Here is a 27,845-nt window from a genome sequence, read left to right as displayed (position 1 = left end):
ATGGCGGGGCAGCCGAGCGGGCAGAGCGCTGCTCCTGCCTTTCATCCCCGGCTCGCAGCAGGTCCTGTCAGCTCCGATCCATCACCGCAGCCCCGCAGGAGCCGCAGCTGTCCTGGCTGATGGAAGCGCTTTGTCTCCATCAGGGTGATGGGATTGGAGCACGGGAATGCCGCGGAGAACATCCCTGAATCCTGATCCCAACCCTTTTCCTGCATCCCGAGTCCTGCCAGGAGCAGAACGGGGAGGGATGGGGTTTGGGATGCCCCAGGAGGAGCCCAGGGTATCCCACGGGAATATCTCCCCTAAATCCTGAGCCCCATCCCAGCTCCACCACCCTGCCAGAAGCATCCTGTGCCCCCCAATCCCCCTTCTCCTGCTTTCCCTGGATCAGAGGGGTTAGAGACACTTTGCTCGCGGTTGAGCTTCAGTACATCGACTTTTTATTCTTTTTTTTTTTTTTTTTTTCTCTTTTTGGCCCTTTTTTACAAAAAAAAACCAGTGGTAGTTATTAACAGCTGTACAGATTCTGCTACATACTTTGGTGTGAAGTCGAGAGGCTGGCTCCGGAAGGTTCCGGAACATGCAAATCCTGCATTTCAGTCCTGGAGTTTTGGGGAGGAAACCTGGGGGGCACAGGCTGGGGTGACCCCAGGGCTGCAGGGGGACAAAGCAGAGCCCCCCACACCTTCCCCCTCCGTGCTGAGGGGATGCTCTGAAGGGTCAGGGTGCAGACAGGGGCAGAGCTGCCCCCACTGATCCCAAAAACGACCCCAAAACAGCCCTGGAGCCCTGCAAGGGTTGTTCATCTGAGCCAAACCACCTGAAAATGCCTTTCCCTAAAGCAGCTCAGAGAAGTTGGCTTTTCCTTCCTCACATCACCCATGCCCCAAATGGATCCCATCAGCCCTGCAGCCACCCCGGGCCTGGAATATTCCCTTATTTCAGCTCAAAATCCTCTTATTTTGATGGGAAAAACAGGATTTTCCAGGAGAGCTCTCCTCCTTCCCAGCCCAGCATGGGATGGGATGGATCAGGATGGATCCAGGCTCCCAGGAGGGCTGCAATTCCAGGTCCCACCTCTCCATCCTCCTCCTCTCCCAAACCCTTTCTCCCCTCAACCCCTAACCGTTCAGTTTCCTTTCAGACCAGATCCAAACTCGCCAAAAATAATCCGTAAAAATGCAGTATAAAAATCCTCTGCCGTGTGCCACAATACAGGTGAGCACTTCTGCTACACAAATACTTTTATTTTTTTTCCCGTCAGGTCTTCGTTGGTTTTTTTTTTTTTTGTCTTTTTTTTTTTTTTGTCCTTTTTGGAACCTTTAGTACAAAAGGCTGACGCAGGCCTGTGGGGGGAGGGAGTTGCTCCATAAAACCAGAAGACACAAGACCATAAAGCCCACAAGGACCACAAGCAGCCCCCCCACCACACACAAACCCTACTTGTTAGTAAACTTTTCGCTTTTTTAAAAAAAAAAAAAAAAAACTTGTATTTTTTTTTTTGTCTTTTTTTTTTTTTCTCCTCAAGGTTATCAATTCTCTAATTCTTTACTTTTCATTTGAATACAAAACACATAAGTTTGCTATTATCTTTCGTGGCTCCCTGAGCTGAATTTTTCTAAGCTTTCTTTGAAATCACTCCTCATTTGCTTCTGTCCGAAGACCAAGAAGGGCTTGCGTGGGCTTCCCCTTTTCTTCAAACATCCAAGCACGGAACAAAACAAAACAAAAACAAAAGGATAAATCCATAAATCCATCTCTAGAAAGCAAACCCCAAGGTGATTGTGTCGATGTCCCGTCAGTAGCTGAGGATCCGAGCGATTCCCCACCATCACTAACACACGACGCACGACAGGAGGAACAACTTTTCACCAGTGGACATCTCTGCTCAGCCTGGATGGCAAAGTTCCCACGGAGAATTCCAGAGGGGGAGGTGGGAAAAGGGATTTAAAAATTAAAAAAAAAAAAAAAAAAATCCAAAAAAAAAAGGAAACCAAAAAAAAAAAAAAAACCCCAGAATAAAATTGCCACCACCAAAACCATCAGTGGAATACAATTACAGCAGACAAAAATACACAACTAAGTGTACTGGGAGGGTTCTCCCCTTCCCACGCTATTTCCTAGTCCAGTATTTACATTTTTCACAAGTCTTATGCGGGATGCACAGAAAAAAAAAACCCAACAAAAAAAAGTCCCAATAAAAAAAAGGAGTCCTTTATAGTGCCACCAAAGCCAGACGGAAAGAACCGGAAAAACAAAAAAAAAAAAAAAATTCCAAAGAAACCCCAAAAACCCTACAACCAAATAAAAATCCGTTTTAGGGGCTTCCATGTGTGCCAGATCTCCAAATAAATCCGAGTGTGGCGGATGCCGGGCGGAGCGCCGTTCCCCTCGGCATTCCCGGAGAATTCCCGGAGCGTTCCCGAGCCAGCGCCGTGCGCCGGAGCCGCCAGCCGGCCGTCCGTCTGTCCATCCGTCCCACCATCAGTAGATGACCTCGTAGACTGTGGCCTTCTTGTCCCCCGAGCCCGTGACGATGTACTTGTCATCTGCCGAGATGTCGCAGCTCAGCACGGACGAGGATTCCTTGGACTGCCGGGAGCAGAGCGGAGAGGATCCGTCAGATGGCATTCCCGGTTTTTTCCCAGAGATATCACCACTTCCCACGTCCTGATCCCAATCCAGCCATCCCAAGGCTTTCCCAAGGCTCCTACCTGGAAGATGCTGGCTCCGTAGGGCGTCCTCCAGGCGTTGAGCAGGTTGTCCTTCCCGGTGCTCACAAACCATTTCCCTGCGCCGGCAAATCGGGATTAGCAGCTGGACACTGATCCCAATTTCCCGCTGGCACATCCCAGGGAAAACAGCTCTCTGTCCCTACAGGCTGTGACCTCAGGGATTTGGGAGAAACGGGAAAGGCTGAGGGTTCCCTGGGGGTTCCTGCCCAGCCCTGCTCTGCTGGGACAATCCAGGTGCTGCTTCCCAACTTCCACAGTGCCCCACAGCCAGCATGGGTTTATGGGAATAAACATGGCCACAATCTGGATGGTTTTATGGGAACAAACACAGCCAGGATGGGTTTATGAGAATATAAAAACCACCACAACCAGGATGGTTTTATGGGAATAAGCAGAACCACAGCCAGGATGGTTTTGTGGGAATAAACAGCCACAACTGGGATGGCTTTATGGGAATTAACGTGGCCACAGCCAGGATGGTTTTATGGGAATAAAAACCACCAAAGTCAGGATGGTTTTACAGGGATAAACCCCAAGTGCAGCATCCACAAGCTGGATCCTGCTGGAAACATCCATGCTGAGCCCCCCAGCACTGCACTGAGCATCATCCCTTCCTGCAGTTTGTGGGCATCCCTGTGTCCCAACCCTGGCAGTGTCCAGGGCCACGCTGGACAGGGCTTGGAGCAACCTGGGACAGTGGGATGTGTTCCAGAGGGGTGGAACGGGACGAGCTTCAAGATCCCTTCCAACCCACACCATTCCATGATCCCCATGGATGAATGAGGTGTTCCAGAGGGGTGGAACGGGATGAGCTTTAAGCTCCCACCCCACCCCATTCCCCGACCCCACACTCCGGGCAGAGCCGCTCACCGCAGTAGGCGAATTTGAGGGAGAGGACGCAGCTCTCGTGCAGGTGCAGCTGGTACTTGTCAGGTTTGGTGTGGTGCAGCACCTCCACGTTGCTGCTCTCCATGCCCACGGCCAGCCACTCGCCCGTGGGGCAATATCCCAGCGAGAAGATCTGTGGGAATACGGGAGGATTGGGGGAATTCACTGCCAGCTCTGCCTGCAGCCCCCATGGAAGGCTGGGTGACAGAGCCTCGAGGTGCCTCCCAAGCTGACCATTCTGGGATCTACAGCACTGCTGGAAGGTGCTGGAGAGGCACACCTGTGAGTTTGGATGGCTCCATCCCCATGGACACTGCTCCCCCTGTGGATCAGGGCTCTGCTGGAGGCAGGATCCCAACCCCTGCTGCTGTCCCACCCACAGAACCCTGCTACACCCATGGGAAGAGCTACTTCCCTTTGAAAAGGGGCATTTTGGATCCTACAAGGATGGGAAAGTGCTGCCAGAGGAGCTGGAACAACATCCAGGGAGCCCCACGGCTCCAACATTCCTGGGTCACACCAAAACCAGCAGGAACAGCCACACCTGGAGCTGCCAGGGCCCTTTTCCCAGCAGGAAAAGCTCTCTCCCCACAAGCCAGCAGCCAGGCAGGACTCCCTACTCTCCATGGGGACAAACCCCGGTGCCAGGGCTGTACCTGGGAGGTGAAGTCGTGCTGCTGCAGCTGCCGCCCTTCCCGCAGGTCCCAGGATCGCACCGTGTTGTCCAAACCCCCTGTCCACAGCTTGGTACCGTCGTGGGAGATGTCTATGCAGCTGGCCCCGTCCGTGTGGCCTTGGAATTGCCTGGGGAGCAGGAAAAATGATGGGATTCTGCAAGGGGAGCGCTAGGAAAAGCACCAAGTTGGGTTCAAGGCTGTGTTTATGCAGCTCATCCACACTTAACATTCCTGGAAATCCATCCAGGAGCATCCCAGGCTCAGGAGCACCAGCTTGGTCAGGGGCTGGGCTGGTGCAGGGATGAGCACCAGGAGATGGTGCAGCATCACCTGAGGGTGTTCCTGGCACCACCCCAGACAGGATGGGCGATTCCCCATCCCTGGAATGTTCACAGCTGGGTTGGACAGGGCTTGGAGCAACCTGGGGCAGTGGAAGGTGCTGCTGCCCAAGGAAAAGAGGAAAACACAAAAAAAAAACACAAAAAAAAAACACAAAAAAAAAACACAAAAAAAAAGGGACAGCGATGGGGAAAGAGGAAAAGGGACAGCGATGGGGAAAGAGGAAAAGGGACAGCGATGGGGAAAGAGGAAAAGAGAGGCTGACAAAAGGAAGAGGAAAACAGACACTGATGGAGGGAAAAGGAACATTGATGGAGAAGAGGAAAAGACAGGCTGACAGCAGGGCAGAGGCAAAGGGATGCTCACCAAGGGAGGATGAGCTTTAAGGTCCTTGCCGCCCCACCCCAGAACCGCAAGGCTCACCTGACGAGGGTCTGGTTGTGCAGGTCCCACACGGCGATGTTGCCGTCGCTGCAGCACGAGAAGCACACCTTGGCGTCGGGGCTGATGGCCAGCGCGTAGCACGCGGGCGCCGACGACGTCAGCTCGGCCTTGATGCGCGGCGTGGGCGACGCCAGGTCCCAGATGGTCAGCGTGCTGGCCTCGCCACCCACGATCAGCGTGCGGCCGTCCGGCAGCAGCTTGCAGGAGCGGATGTAGTTATCCCTGTTCTGGGGGCAGAAGGGACGGTGAAGGATGGCGGGGTGGCGTTGGGGAGGGGAAGGGGGGAGAGGGAAGGGAATGGAATAGGGGAGGAGGAAGGAGAGGGCAGTGGGGTGGGGAAAGAGGAAGAGGGACCGTGATGGCGAGAGGAGGGCAACAGAGTGAGAGAACAGGAAAAGGGACCATGGAGGGAAGATGGAAAGGGATGTTGATGGGGAAAGAGGAAAAGGGACGTGGATGGAGAAAGACAAAAAGGGACATGGATGGGGGGAAAAAGGAAAATTTAAGGGGGGGAAAAGAGATATAATGAGAAGAAGAAACAGGGGAGAAGTAAAAGCCAAGGGAGGACATTGTTGGTAATGGGGAAGAGGCACAGGACATTAAGGAGGGAAGAAGAAAAGGAAGGCAAGATGGGAAAGAGATGACAACAGGGTGCAAGAGGAAACAGGGATGGCGATGTGAGGAAGAGACAGTGATGCCAATGGGGAGGAGATGATGAATGCCACCAGAGGGGGGTGAAGGTGGGGGACACCACACTGGGGACACCACACTGGGGACAGCAGCACTGGGCACAGCAGCAGCCCCAGCCGTCCCCACCCTCACCAGGCAGTCGAGCTGTGAGATGGGGCTCTTGCTGCCGGGCTGGCTGATGTCCCAGATCTTGACGCAGCCCTTGCCGCCGGTGTAGACGTGGCGCGTGGGGTTGCTGATGGTGACGGCGCACACCACCTCGCCGTGGCTCAGCGTGTTGATCTGCCGCGCGTGCCGCGGGATGCCGGGCCCCGCCAGCGCGTCGTGCGGGAACGGCACCGGCTGCATCTGCCCGTCCGCGCTCACGTGGAACGAGTACGCCCTGCCGGGGGGACAGAGCTCGTGGGACAGCCCAGCTGTCACGCCGTGTCCCCAACGCCAGCCCCGGGGGAAGTCCCCACTCGTGTCCCTCCCGATCCCACAGAAATGCTTACGGTTTGCCTCCGGGGATGGACGCCAGGCTGGAGGGCAGGCCTGGGGCTCGCATGGGAGGGTGTGGGTCAAAGCCGACCTGCCAAGAGACATGGGGACACGGGTGAGGCTGGACAGGGGTTGGGGACACTGCACAGCTTCCCATCCATGACCCCTTGGGGACACCAGGCAGCTCCTGCTTTTCCCTGGCTGCTCAAAGCCAATTGGGATTTCCCCCTGGCAGGAAGGGAATGGGGTCTGCAAGAAGCAGGTGGGACATTCCCTGTCCCTGTTTTGTTCCCAAGCCCCTAAGGATGGGAGCAGCCACATTGTGCCTAGTACCCCGAGGGCAGAAACCCCAATCTCTGCTCTAACGGCAGCATTTGGCTCCTTGTTTTGTCTTCAAACAGGAGGTGGGAGAGAGGAATGGGAAGAGACTGAGGAATGGGATAAGGGGACTGAGGAATGGGAAAAAGGGGAATAAAGGGCTGAGGAAGGGGACAAGGGGACTGAGGAATTGGACAAGGGGCCGAGGAAGGGGAAGGAGAGCCCCCAGCCTAGTGGCACACCCACATCACCCCACAGGGAAGCATCTCCACCCCCATCCCCTCCAATCCAACCCCCAGCCGGCTTTGAGGAGAATGCGCCCCACCTTCCCAGCCCCCCAGAACCCCCCATCCCGTCCCCCCAGGGAGAAGGAGCTAAAAGTGCTACGTACAGCTCCAAAGCTCACCATTGGCGACCGGCCGTAGGCGGCGGCGGCAGCGGCGGCGGCGCTCATCTGCGGGGGGAGGTTGTGCAGCCCCGCGTAGGCGCCGGGGCTCGTCAGCGAGCCGTTCATCTCGTGGTGCCCCATCATGGCGAACGGCGCCGCGTACGAGCCCGCGATGGAGATGGGCGTGCGCAGGGCCGAGGCTGCGGGGAGGGGACACGGGACACAGACAGTCAGGGCATGGAGCACAGCAGTGGTCACAGAAACACCCAGCACCTAGGAAACCAAGCCCTGGCCCAGCACCACCTTGTCCCCAGCCCACAGCACTGAGTGCCACGTCCAGGTGTCCCCTGGATGCCTCCAAGGATGGCGTCTCCACCACCTCTCCCTGCATAGCCTGGCTTGACCATTTTTCCCTGAGGAAATTCCTCCTGGTGTCCAACCTTTACTTCTTGTGGCACAGCTTTAAGGACACAGCCTGTGTCCTCTCATTCCAGCCCTACTCACCCCATGACTGCACCTCACTCATCACACCACCACCTGCACAGACCTGGATTAAGCCCCTATAAATCCAATCGCCCATAAACCTGATCCCATATAAACCCAGTCCCTTCAGAGCTCTGTTCCCCATTGCCAAGGACAGGCTGAATCACACACAGAACCACAGGGTTGCAGAGACCTCCAAGATCACTCACTCCAACCCATGCCCTAACACCACCCCAACTAAACCATGGCATTGAGTGCCCTGAAGCCATGCTGGGGACAGCGGTGACCCCGCAGTGACAGCAGTACCCACCCAGGGGGTCCATGCCGCTGGGTTTGCCGGGCATTGGCCGCAGCCCCGGGGTGCTGCTGGTGCCCGGGGTGGGAGCGTCGTTCCTGGGCGTCGGAGTGTTGGACTTGAGGCCAGGCGTGGAGGATTTGTCGTTCTGGGGGGAGAAGGGATGGAGAACAAGGGATGAGCTCAGCTGCTGGGCCCTGCAGCCCCCGTGACCCCTGGGGAGGGACGTACGTGGCCCAGGTCCTTGGTCTTGGAGGAGGGAGTGCTGCTGGAAGAGGCCACCGAGGCCGGGCTGTTGGGAGCGTCTCCCTTCTTCAGCCCGCGGGATTTGTCCAGGCCGTTCTCCGGGGGGGAATGGGCCGGGCTCACCCGGGGGGTGGCAGGGTCCTGTCAGGTGGGAAAAGGGTTGGAATTGTCATCCAAGGGCTCCCTCCGGCTCCTCTTTCCAGCCGGGGTTGGGAAGCCACTAAGGAATCACTTCCCACATCCCAAAGCCACACCAGAGCCACCCAAAGGCCTCACCTCGTTGGAGACGTCAACCACCAGGTCATCGCTCTTGTCACCATCGCTGTCCTGGAACACAAAGTGAGTCACACCCTGCAGAGACACCGGGCTGGGACAGCCCCAGAGGAGTCCAACCACGCCAGCAGAGATCAGGGACAATTCCTTCATGGAAAAGGTGCTCAGGCATTGGAAGGTGCTCCCCACAGAGCCACCACCCTACAGGGATTTACCATGTGGAGGTGGCACTTGGGGACATGGATTATGGTGGCCTTGGCAGCGCTGGGGACTCTGTGCTCTCAAAGGGCTTTTCCAGCCTGAATGATGCCATGGCTCTGACCCAGGTTCACGTGGAAATTCCCCAAATCCTGCCCAAAGGTGTCCCCATCACTCACATATCGGCTCATGCTGTCCTTCTCCTCCGCTTTCCGCTTCTTGGAGTCGATGCTGTAGTCCGTGGAGCTCCGGTGCTTCTCGCTGGCCCGCAGGCTCTCCGAGGGGGACACGGAATTATTCTGTGGAGACGGGAGGAAATTTTCAGTGGGACAGAAGGAAATGGGACTCTGTGAGCAGCAGGTCCCACGGGGACACACACAGCCCTGTCCCAGCAGTGGGATGAACCCCACGGCTCCCACGGAGCAGAGGACAGGATCCAAAATCAGCCTCGCCATGAGCTCTGGGAATGCTGTGAGGATGCCCATGGAGCTCCTTTGCTGCAATGCCACGGGAAATGCAGGGAATGAAGGAAATAATAACGCAGCTTCTGAAGGGAAACCCTGGGAGGAAGATGTGGGAAATGACAGCAGCCCCACTGGGAGCTCCCTGGAACCATTCCCAGCTCCCTCACCCGCTGCTCCCCACGGGAACACCAGAGCTTTGCCCAGAGCCCATGGATGAGGGGCCTCATCCAGGGGAGTGAAGAGACAGCAGCATCCCAACCCTGGCACCAGCAGCAGAGCCACAGCACATCCACAAAACATCCCAGAAAACCCACATGAGCAGGAGCAGCAGAGCCTGGAGGGAATTCTGCCCTCGCCCAGGGGATGCTGGCATTCCTGGGAAACGCTGGAAGCAAACATGGCAGCACAGCGAGGAGGCTGCCTGGCCCTATATCCCACATCACCCCCAGCACAGCCCCAGTCCCACAGCCCCAGTCCCACCCCACACATTCCCTGCCCTCATTGCTGGGAGCAGCAGGAGCTCTCCCTCCCCAGCCCCGCCGAGCAGCGCCGTTCCCGAGCTGCGCCGCCTTTCTTCCCGGCTGAAAGGGAGAACCAAAGCAGTTCATGTTTCTCCCCGGTCCCCACTAAGCAGCTTTGGATAACACGGAGCTCTTTCTTCCCGGGCAGTCATGCTGAAAACCCTCGCAGCTCCCAGAGAATCATGTCAGGCATTTAGAGGCATCGATCCATTCAGCCCCGCTCCTGGCCCGCCGCCAAGGAACTAAATATTTTTTATTGCACCGGCAAAGGCTGGGGAAAATATGAATGACTAACGCTGATTATCGCTCACATTAAACCTCCGCGGGGAATACCCGGCTGGCGGTTATGGATTGGGAAGCTGCCCGGCTCGGGAGCAGGTTAACGATGCCCGATTCCCCTCTGGCTCCCCCGCCCTGAGCACTTCCCTCCCCGCTCTCCAAAGGGCTGTTTGTGGGCTCGGGGCTGGCAGGAAATCGCTGCAGAGCCGCAGATCGGCCGGGCTTTGTGCTGGAGGCTTTGCACACGGAGTGTTAGCCTTGGGAAAGATGTGTGGGGTGACCCGGGGTGACCTGGGGGCAGCCCTGCCTTGTCACCGGCTGAGGGACACGGCCAGGCTTTCCTGGGACACCTCCCCTTCCGACTTTTTTCCCTTTCCATGGAGAAATGCCTCCTGATGTCCCATTTTCCCTGGACAGCTGGGAGGTGCTGCCTCAGCCCCATTCCATGAGCAGGAATGGCTCCTCCCACCCTCGAAATCATCTCCATCCCTGCTCCCAGGGAATCCATCACCCAGGATGATGTGTCACCACCCGAGCTGTCACAGCCCTCCAAAATCCAGGGATTTCCCTGGTGAGGAGCTGCTTGAACCCTCTGTGCTTCACAGGGAGTAATAACCAAACCCATCCCAGATCAGATATTCCATATCTCTCCCACATAATGGGACAGAGATCAGGAATAAACCAGCTTCCCTAATCACCAAGGCATTCTGGATCTGACCACGCTCACTCAGCCAAAATGACGGAATTTTGTGAGGCTCTCCCACAAAGAAAGATTTAAATCGAGTTTCCAAACCACCACGGAGAAGGTGACTCCACTCATCCCAGCACAGCTCTCCCAGGCAGGATGAGGAATTTTATTGCCTGGTTTATTATTTCAGACCTGTGCCAAAGGCAGCCCTGGAGCTGCCAGCCAGCAGGTGGGATTTTACAGGATAAATCAAACCCAACCACGCAGCCACCAGAAAGGGGGAGCAGGAAAATGGGACTTACTGCACTTGAGTCTCGCTCTTCAGGGGATGCCAGGGCCGAGGGGAGAGCACAGCCAAAACAGAGACAGCAAAAGAAAGCAAGTTAGGAAAAGCCTGAAACCCAAAAAATAAACCCAGAACCTCCTCATGCTTAAACCCTTCAGGTCAAGCCCTGCCTGGATTCTCTCTGGCTTTAAAATCTCCCTCCATCCATCTCTCCCATCCAATTCCTGCCCCTTCCTTTTTTCCATGTGATTTATCTGGCAGAACACGGCTGGGAATGCCCAGAATCCAAAGGGAATGGCAGCAGCAGCCCTGAGGGCTCAGCTCCACATCCCAAACACGGTTTAGCCATTAATTTGTACCCAAACAGCCCCATTTTCCCTGCAAGCTCTGGCAATCTGGATCCATGCAGGAAAAGGAACGGAACTGGGTAATTGCTATGAGGAGTTTTGTCTCACTGCTTTATTTCCCCACCCCAAATCCCCCAGCAGAGCCCAACAGCTTGGAGAGGCTGTGGGAATCTCAATCTGTGGGAATGTGAAGGGGAAATATCCCAAATCCTCCTGTGTTTGGGGACAGGGGGATCTGCCAGGGCAATCCTGAATGCTGCTGGTTTGCACCTGAAATCACAGATCCTTAATCTTCAAAAAAACGGTCTGATTGTTAATAATGGGGAAAACCATCCAATATCTCGGTGGATCCCCGGCCATGGGGAGGCTCTGATGGTGATGGAGAGGAGGAGGATGAAGGCTGCTTGCTCATTAGGGCACAGCTGAACAAGGACACAGGAATTGCAGCCAGGCTGCTCCAAAGGCTGAGCATCATTTGGGGAACTCTGCATCCCTAAAAGTGCAATTCCACAATCTGAATGCAGCCAACGAGGGATGGGGTGGTGGGAAATGAGTCATGACTGGACCAGGGCATTCCCCAAGTATCAGAGGGATGTGGATTTGCTGCAGGAGCAATTCCAGGAGGCCATGGGGATGCTCCCAGGGCTGGAGCCCCTCTGGAGCCAGGGAGAGCTGGGAATGTTCCCCTGGAGGAGGGAAGGATCCAGGGAGAGCTCAGAGCTCCTGCCAGGGCCTGAAGGAGAGCTGGAGAGGGACTGGGGACAAGGGATGGAGGGACAGGACACAGGGAATGGCTTCACAGTGGAAAAGTGGAGATTTAGATGGGATATTGGGAAGCAATTGGGAAGGGAGGGGCTGGGATGGAATTCCCAGAGAAGCTGTGGCTGCCCCTGGATCCCTGGCAGTGTCCAAGGCCAAGGCTGGGCACTGGAAAACCCTTCCCTCCCCCCCAACTCCCAGCAGCAGTGACCGCCAGCAGTGGCCACCCCTCTCACCTCGGTGGTCCAGCTCGTGGTGGTTCTTCTCGTCCTTGACGGCCAGGTGGGCCTGGCTGCCCAGGGCGCCGAGCGCCAGCAGCCCCGAGCTGCTGCCGGTGACCGGCGGGATCCCGGGCGGCTGGAGCCCCGAGGGGTGAGGTGGCAGCTGGACAGGGGGGCCGTGGGCGGCGTGGGAGAGGTGCTGGGCCTGGAGCTGCTGCTGCTGCAATGAAAGCACCAGTGAGGAGGGATGGCATGGGATGGCATGGGATGGCATGGGATGGGAGGGGTGCTGCTGGGGTCACGCCGGGGATGCTCCCGGGATTGGCCCCACTGCAGGGCTGGAAGGAGAAGCTCTGTTAGCAGGCAGGATACAGCCCAGGATGATCCTGCATTCCTGGAATATTCATCCCTGCAGACGTGGTTAGTTCGGCATTTCAGCAGTAAAAGGAAAAAAATCCCACCCAGGTCACAGAGAGACTCCACGGCTGGAGGGCAACTGTTAAATCAGTCAGAGGGAAAATTCCAGCAGCCAGGATGCTCCCAGACACCTCAGCACAGGGAAGTTCTGCTCACTGGCTCAGCAGCAGCTTCCAGAAAATCCCACACAACGTCCTGATCTCATCCCAGCATCCTGCTGCTCCCAACCCCTTCTGACACTAGCACTGGATAAATCCTGAAGGGATGCTCCCTTCCCAGCACGGGGCTGGACACAACCCCATCCCATTCCCTGGAGCTGGCATGGCAGAGAGCCCCCAGCTGCTCCCAGGGGTTTTTTGGGAGTGAATCCCAGCCATCCCTGCAGAGAGCCCCCAGCTGCTCCCAGGGGTTTTTTGGGAGTGAATCCCAGCCATCCCAGCACTCAGAGAGCCCCCAGCTGCTCCCAGGGGGTTTTGGGAGTGAATCCCAGCCATCCCAGCACTCATCCAGCCATGAGGATTCACTGCCTGCTCCAGTTTAGCTGGAAAAAGCTGAACTGCAGCTCTGGGGAGAGCAAGGGGAAACCAGACACATTCCCTGTTTCAAATACAACCTTGGAGGAAAACCAGCTGGAATGCAAGAGTTCCCAGGCCACCCATGGCCCATCCCCATGGACATGGAATACACCAAAAACACCCCCACGGATGGAGGGAGGGATCCAGCAGTGCTTCCAACAGCTCCAGCGAGGGAATTCCCAGCACATCTTCCCCAAAGGTGCACCCAGGTGTCCCTGGATCCCTGGAATGTCCAAGGCCAAGGGCTTGGAGCACCCTGGGATAGTGGGAGGTGTCACTGGATGAGCTTTCAGGTCCTTTCCAAACCCAAACCATTCCAGGATTTCATGGTAAGTTTCCCCACTCCAAGTTCAAGTTTTGGGGGAGCAGCTCCTGTTATTCCTTGCAGATAGATCCATCCTGGGCAGCAGAAGGGCTGATGTCCTCTCAGCCATGTCCCACTCCATGCACACAGCAGGATGGAGCAGCCCTAGGCTGGGTGAGTCACCCAACCCTTCCAGATGTGCTTCTCATCCTCATGGGATGGAGAGGGAAATCCCCATCCAGGATGAGATTCCAGGCTGGAGCTGAAGGCAGGAGAGGAAATCCATGAAAGCAGCTCTTTCCAACAGCTCCAAGATCCCAGCTGGAGCAGGAACTGCATGGAGAAGGCCATGAGGCCTCTGATGCAGGAAAACCATAAATCCCTGTGCCCTCAAAAAGCAGGAGCTGGTTCTGCCAGGAATCCTCAGGATGGACATTCCAGGAGTGTCCCAAAGCAGGACATGAAGGAGATGTGACAGGCATGAGGTCCCTCAGCAGCTCCACACAGGGCCAGGGTCAATCCTCCAGCACCAAAACAAGCAGAACAGATCCTTGGTCTTCCCAAAAATCAGTGAACAGATCCTTGGTCTTCCCAAAAATCAGTGAACAGATCCTTGGTCTTCCCAAAAATCAGTGAACAGATCCTTGGATTTCCCAAAACCAGTGAGGCTCTTCCCAATCCCAAATTCACGTGATTTCCACTCATTTGAGGGGGAGGCAGGCTGGCCATTGTAGCAGAGCATCATCCCAGGAACAGCCCTGGGTGGTTTTCCAGCACCTCCAACCATTCCCACATTCCTCTCCTGGGAGCTCTCCAGAGGAGCTGGAACACACCAAGATCCAATGTTTTATCCTCAGCCATCTCCAGCTTCCATGGTGTGCAGGAACACCTGCATGGTGTAACTCATCCCAGTTTTCCACCCAAAAAAGGGATGTGGCCTCATGGCACAGCAGCTCCATTCCCAGGATGCTGATGGCAATCCCAGCCCTGGAATAACCCCAGACAGCACAGCCCCACCACAGGCAAGGCAGCAGCACCCAGAGGAGAAGAATCAGCACCCAGAGGAGAAAATTCTGATTTCTTCCTGTTTTTTAGGCTGTCAACAAATAAATCCACCCAAGGGCTCGGTGAGCTGCAGGAATTGCCCTCCCAGGATGTGGGAACCGAGGGCAGGACACACATCCCCTGTGGTTCCATCTCCAGCTGGTTTTGTTTTCTCCTCTCTGGCAGCAGGAAGCGGAGAGCAAAATCCACTGGGATGTCCTGGAGCCTGATCCTCGTGTCCTTGTGTCCCTGTGTCCACTTGTGTCCAGCACTGCAGCTCCACCATCCCAAACCAGGGCTGCACAGCTCCATCCGTGTCCCAGCTGGATTCCCATGGCAAGGAGAAGATGAGCCAACGAGCCCAGAGCACATCCTGGGTGGTGCTGGAGAATTCCCATCTCTCCATCCTTCCCATCACTCCACATTTGTGCTGCACATCCCTCGGGAATAACATCCTGGAGACTCCATGGAGGGGACAAACCCCAGCTGGCACTCCGTGGCACAGAGATCCTCTTTGCTCCCAGTGTCCTCTGCTGGAAATCCCTTCCCTTCCCTCCCACCCCTCACCCCAGCCCTGGGAAAGGTTGTGCTCAACAAACAACATCAGGGTTTGCTGTGACATTCCAGGGGTGGGGAGGCTCTCTGGGAACTCCAAATCCCCCTGCACGGGGATCAGGGACAAGGGACACAAGGATCTGGAGCAGCATTCCAGCAGCAGGGACCCTCCTGGAGCTCAGATCCCTCAGGATGCTGCACTGGGGTTCCCACGGACTTCCAGCATCTGCTCCAGCTGCCCCAGGATCCCAGAACAAGAGGAGCTGTGCACACCAATCCTACAAACCCAGCCTGGGGTCACTGACTGCTCCTGGGGTCCCTCAGCGGTGCCAGAGCGAGATGGGGAGATGGGGAGAGGCTGCAGATTTGGGAGGGAGGCTGGCAAGGAATATCTGCCGGTGGAGTGGCTTTAATTGGATTATGTCCATCACGCTCCATGCCTTTGTTCCCGATTTAATGGTTCAGCACTTCGGTTCAGCGCCGGCGTTAAATTTAGTGACGGAGTTTAATAATTTCCAGGGAAATCATTTCCAGGGCTACAACCAAATCAAGGCTCCATTTCAGCCCAGCCTCGAGCACGGGAGCTGCGAGACAATGGCCCAGATGCATAAAATTAACAGTTCTTGACCTCAAAAGGGGCAAAAAAGGAGTTTTACACCGTTTTGGGTAGTGGGGCAGGAGGGGAGGGTGGAGTTTCCCAGGGCTGGATCCCCACAGGGACACCAGGACAGCCCCAGGGCTGGATGTCCCCAGGGCTGGATCCCCACAGGGACACCAGGACAGCCCCAGGGCTGGATGTCCCCAGGGCTGGATCCCCTCAGGGACACCAGGACAGCCCCGGTGCCGAGCAAACCAACCCCAGGATGTGCAAAGGTGAGCGACCCTACAAAAACAACCTGCTGAGGGCAGAGAAAAACATCAAATCCTCTGGGTTTGGGATGTCAGGGAATGAAGCTGGCACTCAAAGCAGCTCCACGATCCAGGATGAGCCTGGAAGCATCTCCAGGAGCCAAGGAAGGCCATGGAATGATCACCACCCTCCTGCTGGCAGCATCCCGACAGTAAAAACCCACAGTGAACACAGAGGGGAGGGAAAAAATACATAAAATACAGGAAAACGGATGGAAGAGCAAGTTAAATGCAGAGAATTGTAAAGATCCTCGAAGCTTGAGAAGTGCAAATGGTTATTAAAAAAAACCCAATAATTATAAATGAGTATTTCCTTGGAAACAAAGGCAGAGGAGCTCTGGAGCCACCAGCCCAGGAGGTGGATTGGGAATTCCGACGTCGTGGGGTTTGCTGCAGGACTGAGACAGCGACAGCAACGAAAGAAATAATTAATTAACACTGTTAATTTGGCATCAGAAGCCCTCGGTCTGTGTGGGAAAGGGTCAATGCATGGAACAACAACTCCGCCAAGGGCACAGCACATTGCACACCGACAGCCCGGCAGACACAAGCCTGGCCTCAGGGGTCCGGGGGGCTCCCATCCCAAATCTCCCCAGCCCCAGGGGAACATCCAATCGGATTCCCAGCCCTTTTGGGGTTTTGGCACAGGTGGGAGCTGCCCCAAAAATTTCCCTTTTGGGGGGATTGTGGTGTTTTGGGATGGCTGGGGAGCGGGAGCCACCCTCTGTGCCCTCCTGAGCGCAGGGTTGCCTCTGGATATGGTAAATGATAGGAATAAAAGGGGAATACACACGGTGAGAGGCAGATTGGGAAGTCCACGTACCCCGATGATAGCATTCAACTCCGTCATTGTCACTTGCTTGGCACGCTCAACAGCCTGGGCCACCTGCTGTTGGTGCTGCAGAGGGGACAGAGGGACCCTGTCAGCCCCAGCCCAGGCAGGACCCCCAGACATTCCCCCCCTCTTTTTTTCCCCTATTTTTTTGCCCTATTGTCGCTGCAGCAGCCCAGGGACACTCCAGCCTTTTGGGCTCAGTGCAGCCCCCCAAGCTGAGCACAGCCCTGCCCATCCCAAGGGTCTTCCAGCACCCAGGCAGGATTCAAACCCCGTCTGTCACACCCCCAGGGACCCCCGAGGGACACAGCACCCCCAGAAACCCCCCAGGAGCAGCTGCACCCCCTCAAACGGGGCGTGGAAAGTCCTTACCTCTTGTGACAGAAAAGGCATGATCTGGGCTAAAATCGTGTTCAGTCTTTTAGCAATTTCTGTCTGAAAAAAGGGAAGAGGGAAAAGCAACAGTCAGCAGCCGGCAGCCTCCCACGGGTGGCACGAGGCTTCCTGGCAGCCTGTGCCCTCCCTGTCCCATCCCAAAATCCCCTCCCTGTCCCCTGGCCCTTCCCAAAATCTCCTGGGCATCCCCTCCCTGTCCCTTCCCAACATCTCCTCCTGGGCATCCCCTCCCTGTCCCTTCCCAAAATCCCCTGTCCCTTTCCAGCCCTGCCCATGGAGCAGCAGCTCCCAGCAGAGGCAGTGGGAATCCCTCAAGCTCTCCAGCACAAGGACACCTCCCTGGGACACTTCCACCCCTTCCCACAGTGTCCTGGGCCAGCCCTGGCAGTGTCACAGCAGCCTGGACCTCCCTGGCTCCAGGAAAGCACGGCCAGGCACAGCTCCTCATCCCAAGAGCAGCTGCTGCTCCCTGGAGAGCTTGGATCCCAGGAGATGCAGGGTTGGGATGCTTTCTCTGGCATCTCCCACTGCCAGGGCTGTGCTTTGTTTCCCCAAAAGAAACCCTGGAAAAGCCTCCTGCCCCGTGCAGGGAGCTGAGTCTCCACGAGGGCTGTGGCTCTGCTCTGCTCCCTCCCCGTGGGAAGCAGGTGGGATTCCCTTTTTCCCTTTCCCTCCTCACATCCTGCTCCCAAAACAACCTGGATCCACACCACCTGCCAGCTGCGCTCTCCGGGAGTTTAACACCAAACCGTGGGAATAACTCCCTGCAGGGATGCCCCTGGGGAGGTGTTATCCCTCCATCCCAGGGATGCTCCCGTTGGGACGGCCGTATCCCGACTCTAGGGAGTTAATTCCGGCTGCTCCTGGCCGAGGCAGCTGTGAAAACAGCTCGGGCTCCAAGTCAAACACGGCCGAGCGGCCGCGAGCATCCAGCGCCACAACAATGGCCGGAGCCGAGCGCTGGCAGGGAATCAAACAGCCCCAAATTCCTTCCGCCAGCCCCAGCAGCTCGTTATCAATAACACGAGTGATTAACCGGGAGAGCTCCGGCCTCCTGCTGGCAACGAGCCTCTTCCCGGGACAGCCACAGCCACCTCTGCTCCCAGAGCGCCCCAGGTTATCCCAAATCCACCCCGAGGCTTCATCATCCTCATCCCAAAGCTTGGCTGCCTGGGATGAATCCTACAGAACCGCTGGGTTTAAGCCCAGCCAGCCCAGGCTCCAGCTGCTCTCGGCACGGCAGGGAAAAATCCTGAAATATCCTGGTTTGGAGGAAAAATCCCAACAGGAAAAATCCCCAAATATACCGATTTGGAGGAAAAATCCCAACAGGAGAAATCCCCAAATATACTGATTTGGAGGAAAAATCCCAACAGGAGAAATCCCCAAAAATATCCTGATTTGGAGGAAAAATCCCAACAGCTACTCAGGAAAAATCCCCAAATATCCTGATTTGGAGGAAAAATCCCAACAACCACTCAGGAAAAGTCCCCAAACATCCCAATTTGGAGAAAAAAAAATCCCCAAATATCCCAGTTTGGAGGAAAAGTCCCAACAGCCGCTCAGGCCTTGCTGTGAGGAGCTGGGGGATGGATGGATGGATGGTTGGGACACAACCCAGCAGGAACAGCCCAACAAGCACAACCAGCATTCCCAGGGTCACTGTAAGCAGGGAGACAGTGGGAAAATCCCGATTTCACCCAGCCTGGAGCTGCTGCTCTCAGCACTCCCTGGGAATATTCCTGGCCATCCTGCTCTCCAGAAGCCTCGGCGGTGATTGGGTTACACCTGCTGCTTTTCTTAGCGATTCCAGAGGCTGGGAACGTGCTGGCACGGCGTGCCAAGGCAGGAACGGCTGGAAGTGACCACGGCTTGGGCTCAGGTAGCCTGGCCAGGGCCACCAGTCCCCGGGATCATCGCGGCCCCGGGCGTGAGGATGCAGGGATCAGCCGGGGGATCAGGGAATGCTGGAATGGCTCGGGTGGAAGGGACTTTAAAGCTCATCCAGTTCCACTCCCTGCACCTTCCGTGAGCTCAGGTTGTTCCAGCCTGGCTTTGGACACTTCCAGAACGGGACAGTCAGTGTCCCACCCCCTGACAGGATCCTTCCCGAAATCCCAGCTCTCCCTGTCCCCAGCAGTGGGAAGCCATTCCCAGTGTCCTATCGCTGCAGTGACACTTGGCTATGGTGGCTCCTGGCCCCAGGCTCTGGCCAGCGGCAGGTTTTCAGCACCCAACACTCTCACAACGCCCTCTGATCCCACAGATCCAGCCTGGAAGCTCCAAGTGCCCAATCCAAACCCAGCCGTGGCAGGAGCAGCCAGGCTGGCACTGTGGGTGTCACCAGCAGTGCCACCACCGTGCCCAGCCACAGGAAAAGCTCCTTCCAGCCTTTTTGGCACTGGCGCTTCGATCAGATTATATTTAGCTCCAGCTCCATGAAATATTTATTCCTTCAGCTCCAGCCTTTGGATTCAGGATGCTGCTGCTCCGGGGAGCTCTGCCCTGCCAGCTCCCAGGTTCTAGAACAAATCTGAGCTGTGTTTGAGGGGAAAACAGCACAGCCAGCACCAGCTTCCCTCGGCTGCATCCTGGGAAAAACCCACCATCCAGCCAGGCTGATCCCATGCAGCAGGAAGGGAAGGAGCTGGGTGCTCCACAGGCACCAACACAGCTCTGACCAGCAACACACAAGAGGCCTCCACCTTTAAACCCAAAACTTCCAACCCAGACATGAAGCCAAACTCGCTGTCCCACAAAGAGACTTCCCACGTGGGACCCAGAGAGCACAGAGATATTGGATGTCCGAAATATTATGTTTACAACCGTGAGGTTTCCTGTGAACACGAGATTCAGCAGTCTTCAAATATTTGCTCACTTTCCCTTTTCCCACTCCCCGGCACATTAAACTCCAGTTGTCCCCATTAAAATTTTGCTCGGGAGGGAAAGGAAGGCTGGGAGCACAGGAGGGCTCCCTGCCCGACACCTTCCCCATCACAGGGCTCATTCATCACCTTGCCCAGAGCCCCCGAGCTGCTCCTGCCAAGGAAAACCTCCATTCCCACCGTGGGTTGCCATGGCAATCCCAGGCTCTGCATCCCCTTCCTGCATCCTCCCCAGACCAGGGCGGATCAAACACCCGGAGAGGGGCATGGAGAGCCTCCCAGCCACCCAAAACCCCCGGGAGCCAATCCTGGGATGCTGCTGGTCGTTAAAAAGGGCACGGAGTCAGGAGAACCTGAAATCCCAGCTAATCCCCCCTCACTCACTCCGTGCTCCTGCCAAGAATGTGCCCTGAACCTGCCGGCTGGGGTTTCAGCAGCGAGGGAGGGCGAAACCAGAGAAACCATTTGCACTGGTGATAAATCAACACTGGGAGCACTTGGCCCCGGCCGAGGCTGCTGTCACCTGCTCTTAAAATGGCCCGAGCCACCAGCAGCATCCCAAGCAGTTGGGGACAGGGGAGCTGCTGCTGGCAGCCGCGGGGAGCAGGGATGGGTGGGAGCGGCGGCGGCTCGGTGCTAAGTAGCTGGGGTTGCTGTGCCCAGCAGCTCCTGCTCCCTGCACTGCCAGCTTTACACCTGCGTGGGGCAGAGGGAATGGAAAAATCACCCCCGGGTGGCACTCATGGCACAGGCAGGGCAGCCTCGGAGATGATCTGGGAGTGCAGGATGGATCCAGGATGGGGCACTCGGCAAAATGGCTCAGTTTGGATCCCATGAAGGGAAATGGGAGCTGCAGGGATGGCCCAGCCCCGGGGTGACACCCCCAGGGTGACCCCAGTGTCACCCCATGGCACAGGGCAGGACACAGACCCCTCCTGGGGTGACCATTGCCAGGAGGATGGAGCTGGGACCTGCAGGAACTGACCCCACAGGCATTGCTCTGCAGGGAGCAACCCAAAGACCCTCAGGGAACACCCCAAAGATCCCGCAGAGAACATCCAGAAAACCTACACAAAGCACCCCAAAAACCCTCAGGGAACACCCCAAAGATCCTGCAGTGAACATCCAAAAAACATGCACAAGACACCCCAAAAACCCTCAGGGAACACCCCAAAGATCCTGCAGAGAACATCCAGAAAACCTACACAAAGCACCCCAAAGACCCTCAGGGAACACCCCAAAGAACCTGCAGAGAACATGCAAAAAACCTACACAAAGCACCCCAAAAAACCTGCACAAGACACCCCAAAAACCCTCAGGGAACACCCCAAAGCTCCTGCAGAGAACATCCAAAAACCCTGCACACAGCACCCCAAAAACCCTTCACACAGCACCCCAAAACCACCCTGCACACACCACATCCCCTCAATCCACCCCCAAAACAGGACAAATCCTCCATGACCATCCCTAGGGAAGGGAATCCCACCAGGCCATGGCAGGTGGAGCCTCAGGAGAGATTTTGGGCCACACCAGCCCCAAGCCCAGCCTGCCCTTGCTCCTGGATTTCTGCAGAGGGATGAAGGATGGAGAGAAGGTGCTGAACACAGAGCACTGCCCTTCCTCCTCCTGGAAAACACCCCAAAACATCCATATTTATATCCCAAAATCCAGGAATCTCCAGAGGCAGAACACAAGGATTATCAAAGGCCCTGCACAGACACCCCACCAATCCCTGTGCCTCACAGCATTGTCCAAACACCCCTGGAGCTCTGGGAACGTGACCATTCCCTGGAAAAGTACAATTCCATATATTCAGCCACACTCTGCTTCCCCAGAAATGGGGTCGGCGGGGCTGCCAAAGGCGATTTCCTGTGAGATGCAGGAACACAACACCATCCCACAATCCCCACTCCGATGCCCCAACTCCCTCCTCAGCTCCAAACCCCAACTCCCTCACGGATTTCCCCAAGGTTCTGCACCCCACCAGCCCCTCCAGACCCCCCCAAGGCTCCCCCCCGGGAGGAGGAGCAGCCGTAAATCACACGAGGCGTGAAGCACCAGCAGCATTTGTTGAAGCCAGGATATTGTCTCTTTAAGCACATGAAAATCAGGCCCTTGAGCGGTGTGGTTCTCACTCGGGCGCACAATTATGGGTACTTTCAGCTGTCTACCACTATTTCAAGTGCTCTCTCCAAGCGGGCTGTCAATGGCATGTTGAAAGCTATTTGTGGCTGCTATCGTTATTAGCAAAGTGGAGAGCCTGGCTGATGAGAATTAAATTCAGGGCGGCGGTGCTGAGGGGCAGCACGGAACCCCTCCTGGGGGAATTACCACCAGTAATGGGGGAAAAGCTCATCGAGACCCCCAAAAACACGGCCAGGACCCCAAAATCCAGCCGGTGCTTCCCACAGGGTGGGGGGAAGGCAGAATTCCCTCCCAGCCTCGGGAGTCCTGAGAGCACAGCTAACAAATTACTCGGCTTCTGAAGTATTTAGCAAATTATTACCTGGCACTCCTTGCTAACGAGCACGACAGAAAGGATATTGTGTTCCTAGAATATTCCAGAAGCACCAAAAGAGAAAAAAAAAGAGAAAAAAAGAAAAGCTGCCTCTCTTCCCTGGAAGTGCTGGGGGGGTTTAGGTTTGTTCCAAGCATTAAGCAGGAAAACAAGAAGTGCTTCTGTGCAGCGTTCTCAGCCATAACAAGAAATCAAAGGCAGCACAAAGGTTCTGTCCTCCGAGGTGTCCCGTTTCCCCACGCAAAATGAGTTTTCCTTTTGGAATGGTTATTGCTCTCGGCGATTATCCACGGAGATCTGCACAGAAACAATGCGCGGCCGACAGGGGAAGCAAAGTTTCTTTTGGAAAAATCAATTAACCCGAACAAAAAAAAAAAAAAAAACAGTTTTGCCGGGGTTTCAAAAGAAAACTCCTGATTGGAGTCGGGTTTAGGAAAGCTGAGGCCGGGGAAGGAGTTTGAGTTCAGCAGGAAGACTGATGTAAGGAGCGATTCACTGCAACCGACTGGGGAGTCACTTCCTAAATATTTCCTTGCATATGGAGTTGTTTATGAAAGTACATTTTTTTCCTAACGAGAAACAAAACGAGAAGAAAGGGAGCGGGGGGGGGGAAGGCAAAAAAAAACCCCCAACCCCACACGCAGCCACATATGCACACACTTAATATTCAGCGTGGAAGAGATAATCTGTTATATAAGCCCACAGACAGACAATCCCCTTTTGCTTAAAGATGAAGTATCCATCAATGTTTGTCTGGAGCAGATGTAATCACAAGCAGTCAAGTCTGGAGGGCAGGACACTGCATGAATAATTCAAGCACTTCAGTCTACTTGATTGTGTGCAGATAAACACAAGTCAACCGCTAAACAGGTCAGCTGATAAACTTGTTTGTTCAGGACCAGCCACCCTCAGCCAGATGCCGGCAGGACCACGCCGCAATTAGCGGGATGCCTTGCGGGATGCCCGGCGGGGGGATGCTGCGCCAGGGATGCCTTTCAGGGGATGCTGCGGCCCCGGAGAGGGGGGCAGAGCCTCTCTGCGGTCCGGAGCTCCCCGCCCGCCGCCCCATTTTCGCCTGGAAGCGCAGCCGGGGCTGCTTTGTTTGCTCCGCGGTGCTGTCAATTAAAGAACAAGACAGCTTCAGCTTTGCCCGAGTTGCCGGCAGCGGGCACGCAGCAGATGTCACCGCCGAGGGCTCGGGCAGGCACGGGGTGCTGCTGGAGTCACCCGGGCACGATGGAGCTGATCCTCGCAGCTAAGCAAAGTGACCACGCCAGGCCTCCTGGGCTGCTGGGAAAACCCAGAGGAGCGAGGTACCAAACCAAACCGGGAATTCTGAGGGTCCCCAGTGACCCCCGAGCCCCTCACGGACACGGAATGCCAGGCTGCTCCATCCACACCTCCCAGCGCTCAGCCCGCCGTGCCAAAGCTCGCCGATCCCTCGGGATGCCCCCATGGAAAAACACCCGGCGCGCCTTGGGAACACAGTTTTCCAGCCAGGGAATCAACCCAACATCTCGGGGCGTCAGTCCAGCATCGAGGAGAACCGTCCAACACCGAGCCAGCAGGTAGGGAGAGCCTGGGCTCAGGTCACTCACACCCTCCAGGTCACTCCAGTGTCCCCCGGGCGCTGCTGAGGTGGCCCTGGGGACACACCAAACCCATCCCGGCCTGGCCCACAGTCCCACCCTGCGGGGTGTCCCCGAGCACCCCAGCACAAACCTGGCCGAGGTGTGCCGAGCTCGGGGGTCTCAGCCCCCCGCAGCCCCTCCAAGCACACCTGGGGCCGAGCAGCAGCCCCCGGCGCGGGAAGTCGGGATTATCTGCGTGGAAGGAGATATTTATAAAAAACTGAAGAGTAAGCAGGAATTATTTTCGCTGCCCCGTGACTACGGCGCAGAAAGGCAAAGGGAAGGAGAGAGGCACATTCAGAGGCGCTGCTTTGCATCTCATCAGCCTCCTCAGAGGAGGGCGATGCCGCTATTAAGCCAAACCACTTTGGAGTTGAATGGGGCTGATTTGCGAGCGGCGAAGTTGATGTCAACTTCTATCTGCCTTAAGTTCTTAATTAGAACTCCTTCTAAAACCAGTAAGCAGCAGCAGCACAAATAATCAGGTCTAATCTCAATAATAACTTTATTCCTTTAAGTTTTACCATCATGTGCGCAGCCTTTAGGCTCTTTACCGATAATCTTATCAAGGTAGCACACCACATTCTGCTGGGGCCTTCTCTATTTTTTCCTTCAGGCAAGTTACATATTAGAGGAGACTGGAAGGGAGGGGGAAAAAAAAAAACCAAAAAAAAAAAACAAAACCCAACAACCCAACCAGCCCCAAACATTGCTTCATTTCCCAGACGCAAAGACAACTCCGTGACATTGAGCAACACACGGTGAGCTCTGGAGATAATTCCCTGCTCGGTCTCACGCTCCGGCAGGGCCAGGAGCAGGGGATGACCTTACAAACAGCCCTGCTGTACCCACAACACGACCAGAGGCGAGCGCGGCACATATCAGTGTTTTCCAAGCCTTGGGAACGCGCTATTCCAGGTATTGACCTCCCAGCACGGGAGGCGAGGCTGTTCTCACCTCTTTGCATAAACACTCTGCCTAAAACCCAAATTCCTCATGAATATCGACCGAAAAAACCCCACCAAGCGCCATCAACCTGCGGCTGCCAATTTAACAGCCAGGCCACGGGATCCCACCTGGAGTCACATCCCTGCCTCCAGCACTTATTCCCTATTTAGTGCAATCAGGGCCGATTTTACCTCAGGTGGAGGAAAAGGACAACAGGAGATCAATCAATCAATCACAACTTCCCCGCTCGAAATTACTCACCTGTTTGTGCATTTCAATATTCAAACCGTACGACATTTCGTAGTACTGGGGAAGAAGGAAAAAAAAAAAAATAGAAATAAATTCAATTAAACACGAGAGCCGAGGAGAATTTGAATTCAGTTCACAGAAGGTATTTGCATAAGGTCATTACCAAAAAGCATCCTGGGCAAAACTGGGCTTAAAGCACAGGTAGCCAAGGAAATTACACCTTATAATAAGCAGATGTTTATGGGTTTAACTGGCAGGCACTTAACGAGGGGACACTCCTTTTGACTCCTGTTTTCTCCTCCTAAGCTACTTAGAAAAACAAAGAGGCGCAGAGCTGGGTGACAGGCGTCTGCTGGGCCCTGGCAGAACAGGTACAGCCCGGAGTCTGGCCAAAAATCCAGCTTCTCTCCGGGGGGGGATCTGCTCCCCCCAGGGATCGGGGAGCTGCTGGGATCCGCCGGGAAAAGGGGGTGCAGGATCCTGTTAAACCCACCAGACACCCGAGCGAGCCCACCCGGGGGGCCGCGATACAAACCGGGTTAAAAAAAGAGCGTTTTGAGGCAACAAAAGTGTCCATTTCCCCCGGGAAGGATGAGAGGAGGGGAGCCGGGATGGCCTCGGGGGCAGCAAGGGGGGGACACCAACCAGCACCAGGGACACCCCCGAGCCCGGGGTCGCCGCTCCAGCCCCCCCCTCCCACCCCGACCCCCCCGCGGCTGCAGGAGCGCTCCAAAGGGGTTAACAGGAAACTTGGGATTGCGCTTGCAGCCGTCTGGGGCTCGGAGCGCCTGGCACCGCCGCCCCCCCGCCCCGGGGGTCCCCGGGCAGGCAGTGCCCGTACCGGGGGGTGTCCCCCGGTCCCCCCCGTTCGCCGGCTCGCGGCTAATGACATTTGCAGGCTGATCCGAAATCTGATTAAAGTCTCTCACCATAACGTAATGGCGCTGCATTTCGGTCTTCTCGTTCGCCAGCTTGTCATACTCCACTTTGAGGCTGGGGGGGAGAGCGCACCGTGAGACCCCGGAGAATCGGGGGGGCTCGGGGCGGCCGAGGGGGGCGGCCGGGGGTCCCCCGGGCTCACCTGTGGTACTGGGCCTGCAGGAACTGGAACTCGTCCTTGATCCGGTCGCAGGACTCGGCCACGGTGAATTTGAAGCCCGGTTGGCCCGGCTGGTGCGGAGCCTGCGGGAAGCGGCCGGGGGGGTTACCGGGGGGGCACCGGGGGGCGGCGGGGAGGAGCGGAGGGGCGGCGGGAGGGGAGCGGGGGGAGCGGGCCGGGGGCGGGAGGGGGTACCGGGACTCACCGGGTGCCGGCCCTGGGGGTACATGGCCGGGCTGGGGCGCGGTCACTGGAAGCAGCCGCGCCGAGCCTCGCTACGGCGATCGCGACGTGCGGAGCTGCCGCTGCTGCCCGCCGGCCTCGGAGCGCTCCCGGAGAGGCCGAGAACTGAACAAAGGGACGAGAGGAAAGTCCGTGCGGGGGGCGGAGGAGGGAGGGCGGAGGGGGTGGGGGGGGGAGCGGGCCCGGCCGGTTCCCCCCGCACGATCCCCCCCACCCGGCCCCGCACCGCCGGGGAGGCGCCCGCGGAGCCGAGCCCAGCCCCGCAGCGCCGGGGCCAGGTGCCGACCCCCCCGGCCGCCGAGCTCCGCGGGCCTCCGCTTCCTCACCCCCCCTCCTTCCGGCACTCGCTGGCGGAAAAAAAAAAATAAAAAAAAAAAAGAAAGAGAAAAATTAACCACCCCCCAGGAAAAAAAAAAAAAAAGAAAAAAAATAGATCAAAAAGCCACAGCGACAACAACAACAACGCGGCGGCGGGAGGAGGGTCCCGCGGTATTCCTGCGGCCGGGAGAAGGGGAAGCAAAGCCAGGAACTAACGCCGGAGCACGACGGCCATGGAGGAGAGGAGGAGGGGGAGGAAGGCCGTACACATCCGACTTCCCGGGCGCCGCGGACATGCGAGGTGCAGCGGGTCCCCCGCCCGGGGGCGGCCGTTCAGCTGCGTCCAGCCGGGATCGCCGTAACTCCGGGAGCCATCGCGGAGCGGGCGCGGAGCGGGGCAGCGGCGCCCGAGCACGCGGTGCCGCCACAGCGCCCGGGCGGAGCGGGGCGGCGGGCGGGGGACAAAACCCGGGCGGCCTCTCCGCCGCCGCCCAATGGCGGAGCGCCGCGCCCACGTGGGGCCGGCGGCGGAGCGCGCCGATTGGGCGGCGCCGGCGGGACGTCACAATGGCAGCTTGTGTCCGCCGGAGGGGCGGCCGCCGGCCCCGCCCACCGCGCGCCCCGCCCCGCCCCGCGCAGGCCCCGCCCCTCCGCGCCCCCCGGCCCGGCCGTGCTGTGCCCGGCGCTGCCGTAACCCCTCTGCCGTAACCCCGCCGTGCGCCGGGAAACCGGCCCCGCGCTTTGTCACCCCAGCCCCTCCGCTCCGCCCGCCGCCCCACCGAGAAAGCGCTCGGTGCGAGCCTCCCGGCCCGGCGGGCGGTGCAAGGCCGCCCTGCCTCCCGCGGGGGCCGCGCGGCCCCTTTGATGTGCCGTGAGGGCCGCGCTGCTCCCCCTGCGCGC

The 27,845-nt window shown here is 57.0% G+C and overlaps 1 protein-coding gene across 7 annotated transcripts; it reads right to left on the bottom strand.

Moving 5' to 3' along the window:
• Positions 1 to 417: 417 nt before the first annotated feature.
• TLE3 (TLE family member 3, transcriptional corepressor) lies at positions 418 to 27,504 on the bottom strand. Of its 7 annotated transcripts, none has more exons than XM_085070214.1 (21): positions 27,162 to 27,504; positions 26,590 to 26,732; positions 26,367 to 26,467; positions 26,215 to 26,278; positions 25,298 to 25,342; positions 17,031 to 17,093; positions 16,617 to 16,721; positions 12,035 to 12,236; positions 10,709 to 10,725; positions 8,634 to 8,753; positions 8,260 to 8,310; positions 7,969 to 8,124; positions 7,753 to 7,885; positions 6,963 to 7,159; positions 6,268 to 6,344; positions 5,906 to 6,155; positions 5,063 to 5,310; positions 4,280 to 4,427; positions 3,606 to 3,756; positions 2,715 to 2,791; positions 418 to 2,592 (listed from the first exon to the last, which is right to left on the bottom strand). In XM_085070214.1, exons 2-21 carry the CDS (start codon positions 26,611 to 26,613, stop codon positions 2,485 to 2,487), a joined length of 2,337 nt encoding a protein of 778 aa, XP_084926340.1. In that variant the 5' UTR covers positions 26,614 to 26,732; positions 27,162 to 27,504; the 3' UTR covers positions 418 to 2,484. The 7 variants fall into 7 exon arrangements, with proteins under 7 accessions (XP_084926340.1, XP_084926346.1, XP_084926339.1 ...); XM_085070220.1 differs by having other exon boundaries at positions 6,978 to 7,159; positions 16,647 to 16,721; XM_085070213.1 differs by having other exon boundaries at positions 12,035 to 12,239; positions 27,162 to 27,503.
• Between the last annotated feature and the right edge of the window lie 341 nt (positions 27,505 to 27,845).

Source organism: Lichenostomus cassidix, chromosome 10 (assembly GCF_008360975.1).
Source record: "Lichenostomus cassidix isolate B80296 chromosome 10, HeHo_3.0, whole genome shotgun sequence".
NCBI classification, from domain to species: Eukaryota; Metazoa; Chordata; class Aves; order Passeriformes; family Meliphagidae; genus Lichenostomus; species Lichenostomus cassidix.
The sequence above is the reverse complement of the archived record's forward strand: the minus strand, read 5'-3'. Positions and strand labels throughout refer to the sequence as shown.

Coding starts and splice junctions, on each gene's coding strand:
- TLE3 (XM_085070213.1), bottom strand. CDS start 26,613: ATGTACCCCCAGGGCCGGCACCCG. Junction 7,886..7,968: donor AGACCAAGGACCTGGGCCAC/GTACGTCCCTCC, acceptor TTCTCCCCCCAG/AACGACAAATCCTCCACGCC. Junction 6,156..6,267: donor TCCATCCCCGGAGGCAAACC/GTAAGCATTTCT, acceptor TCCCCCCGGCAG/GGCGTACTCGTTCCACGTGA.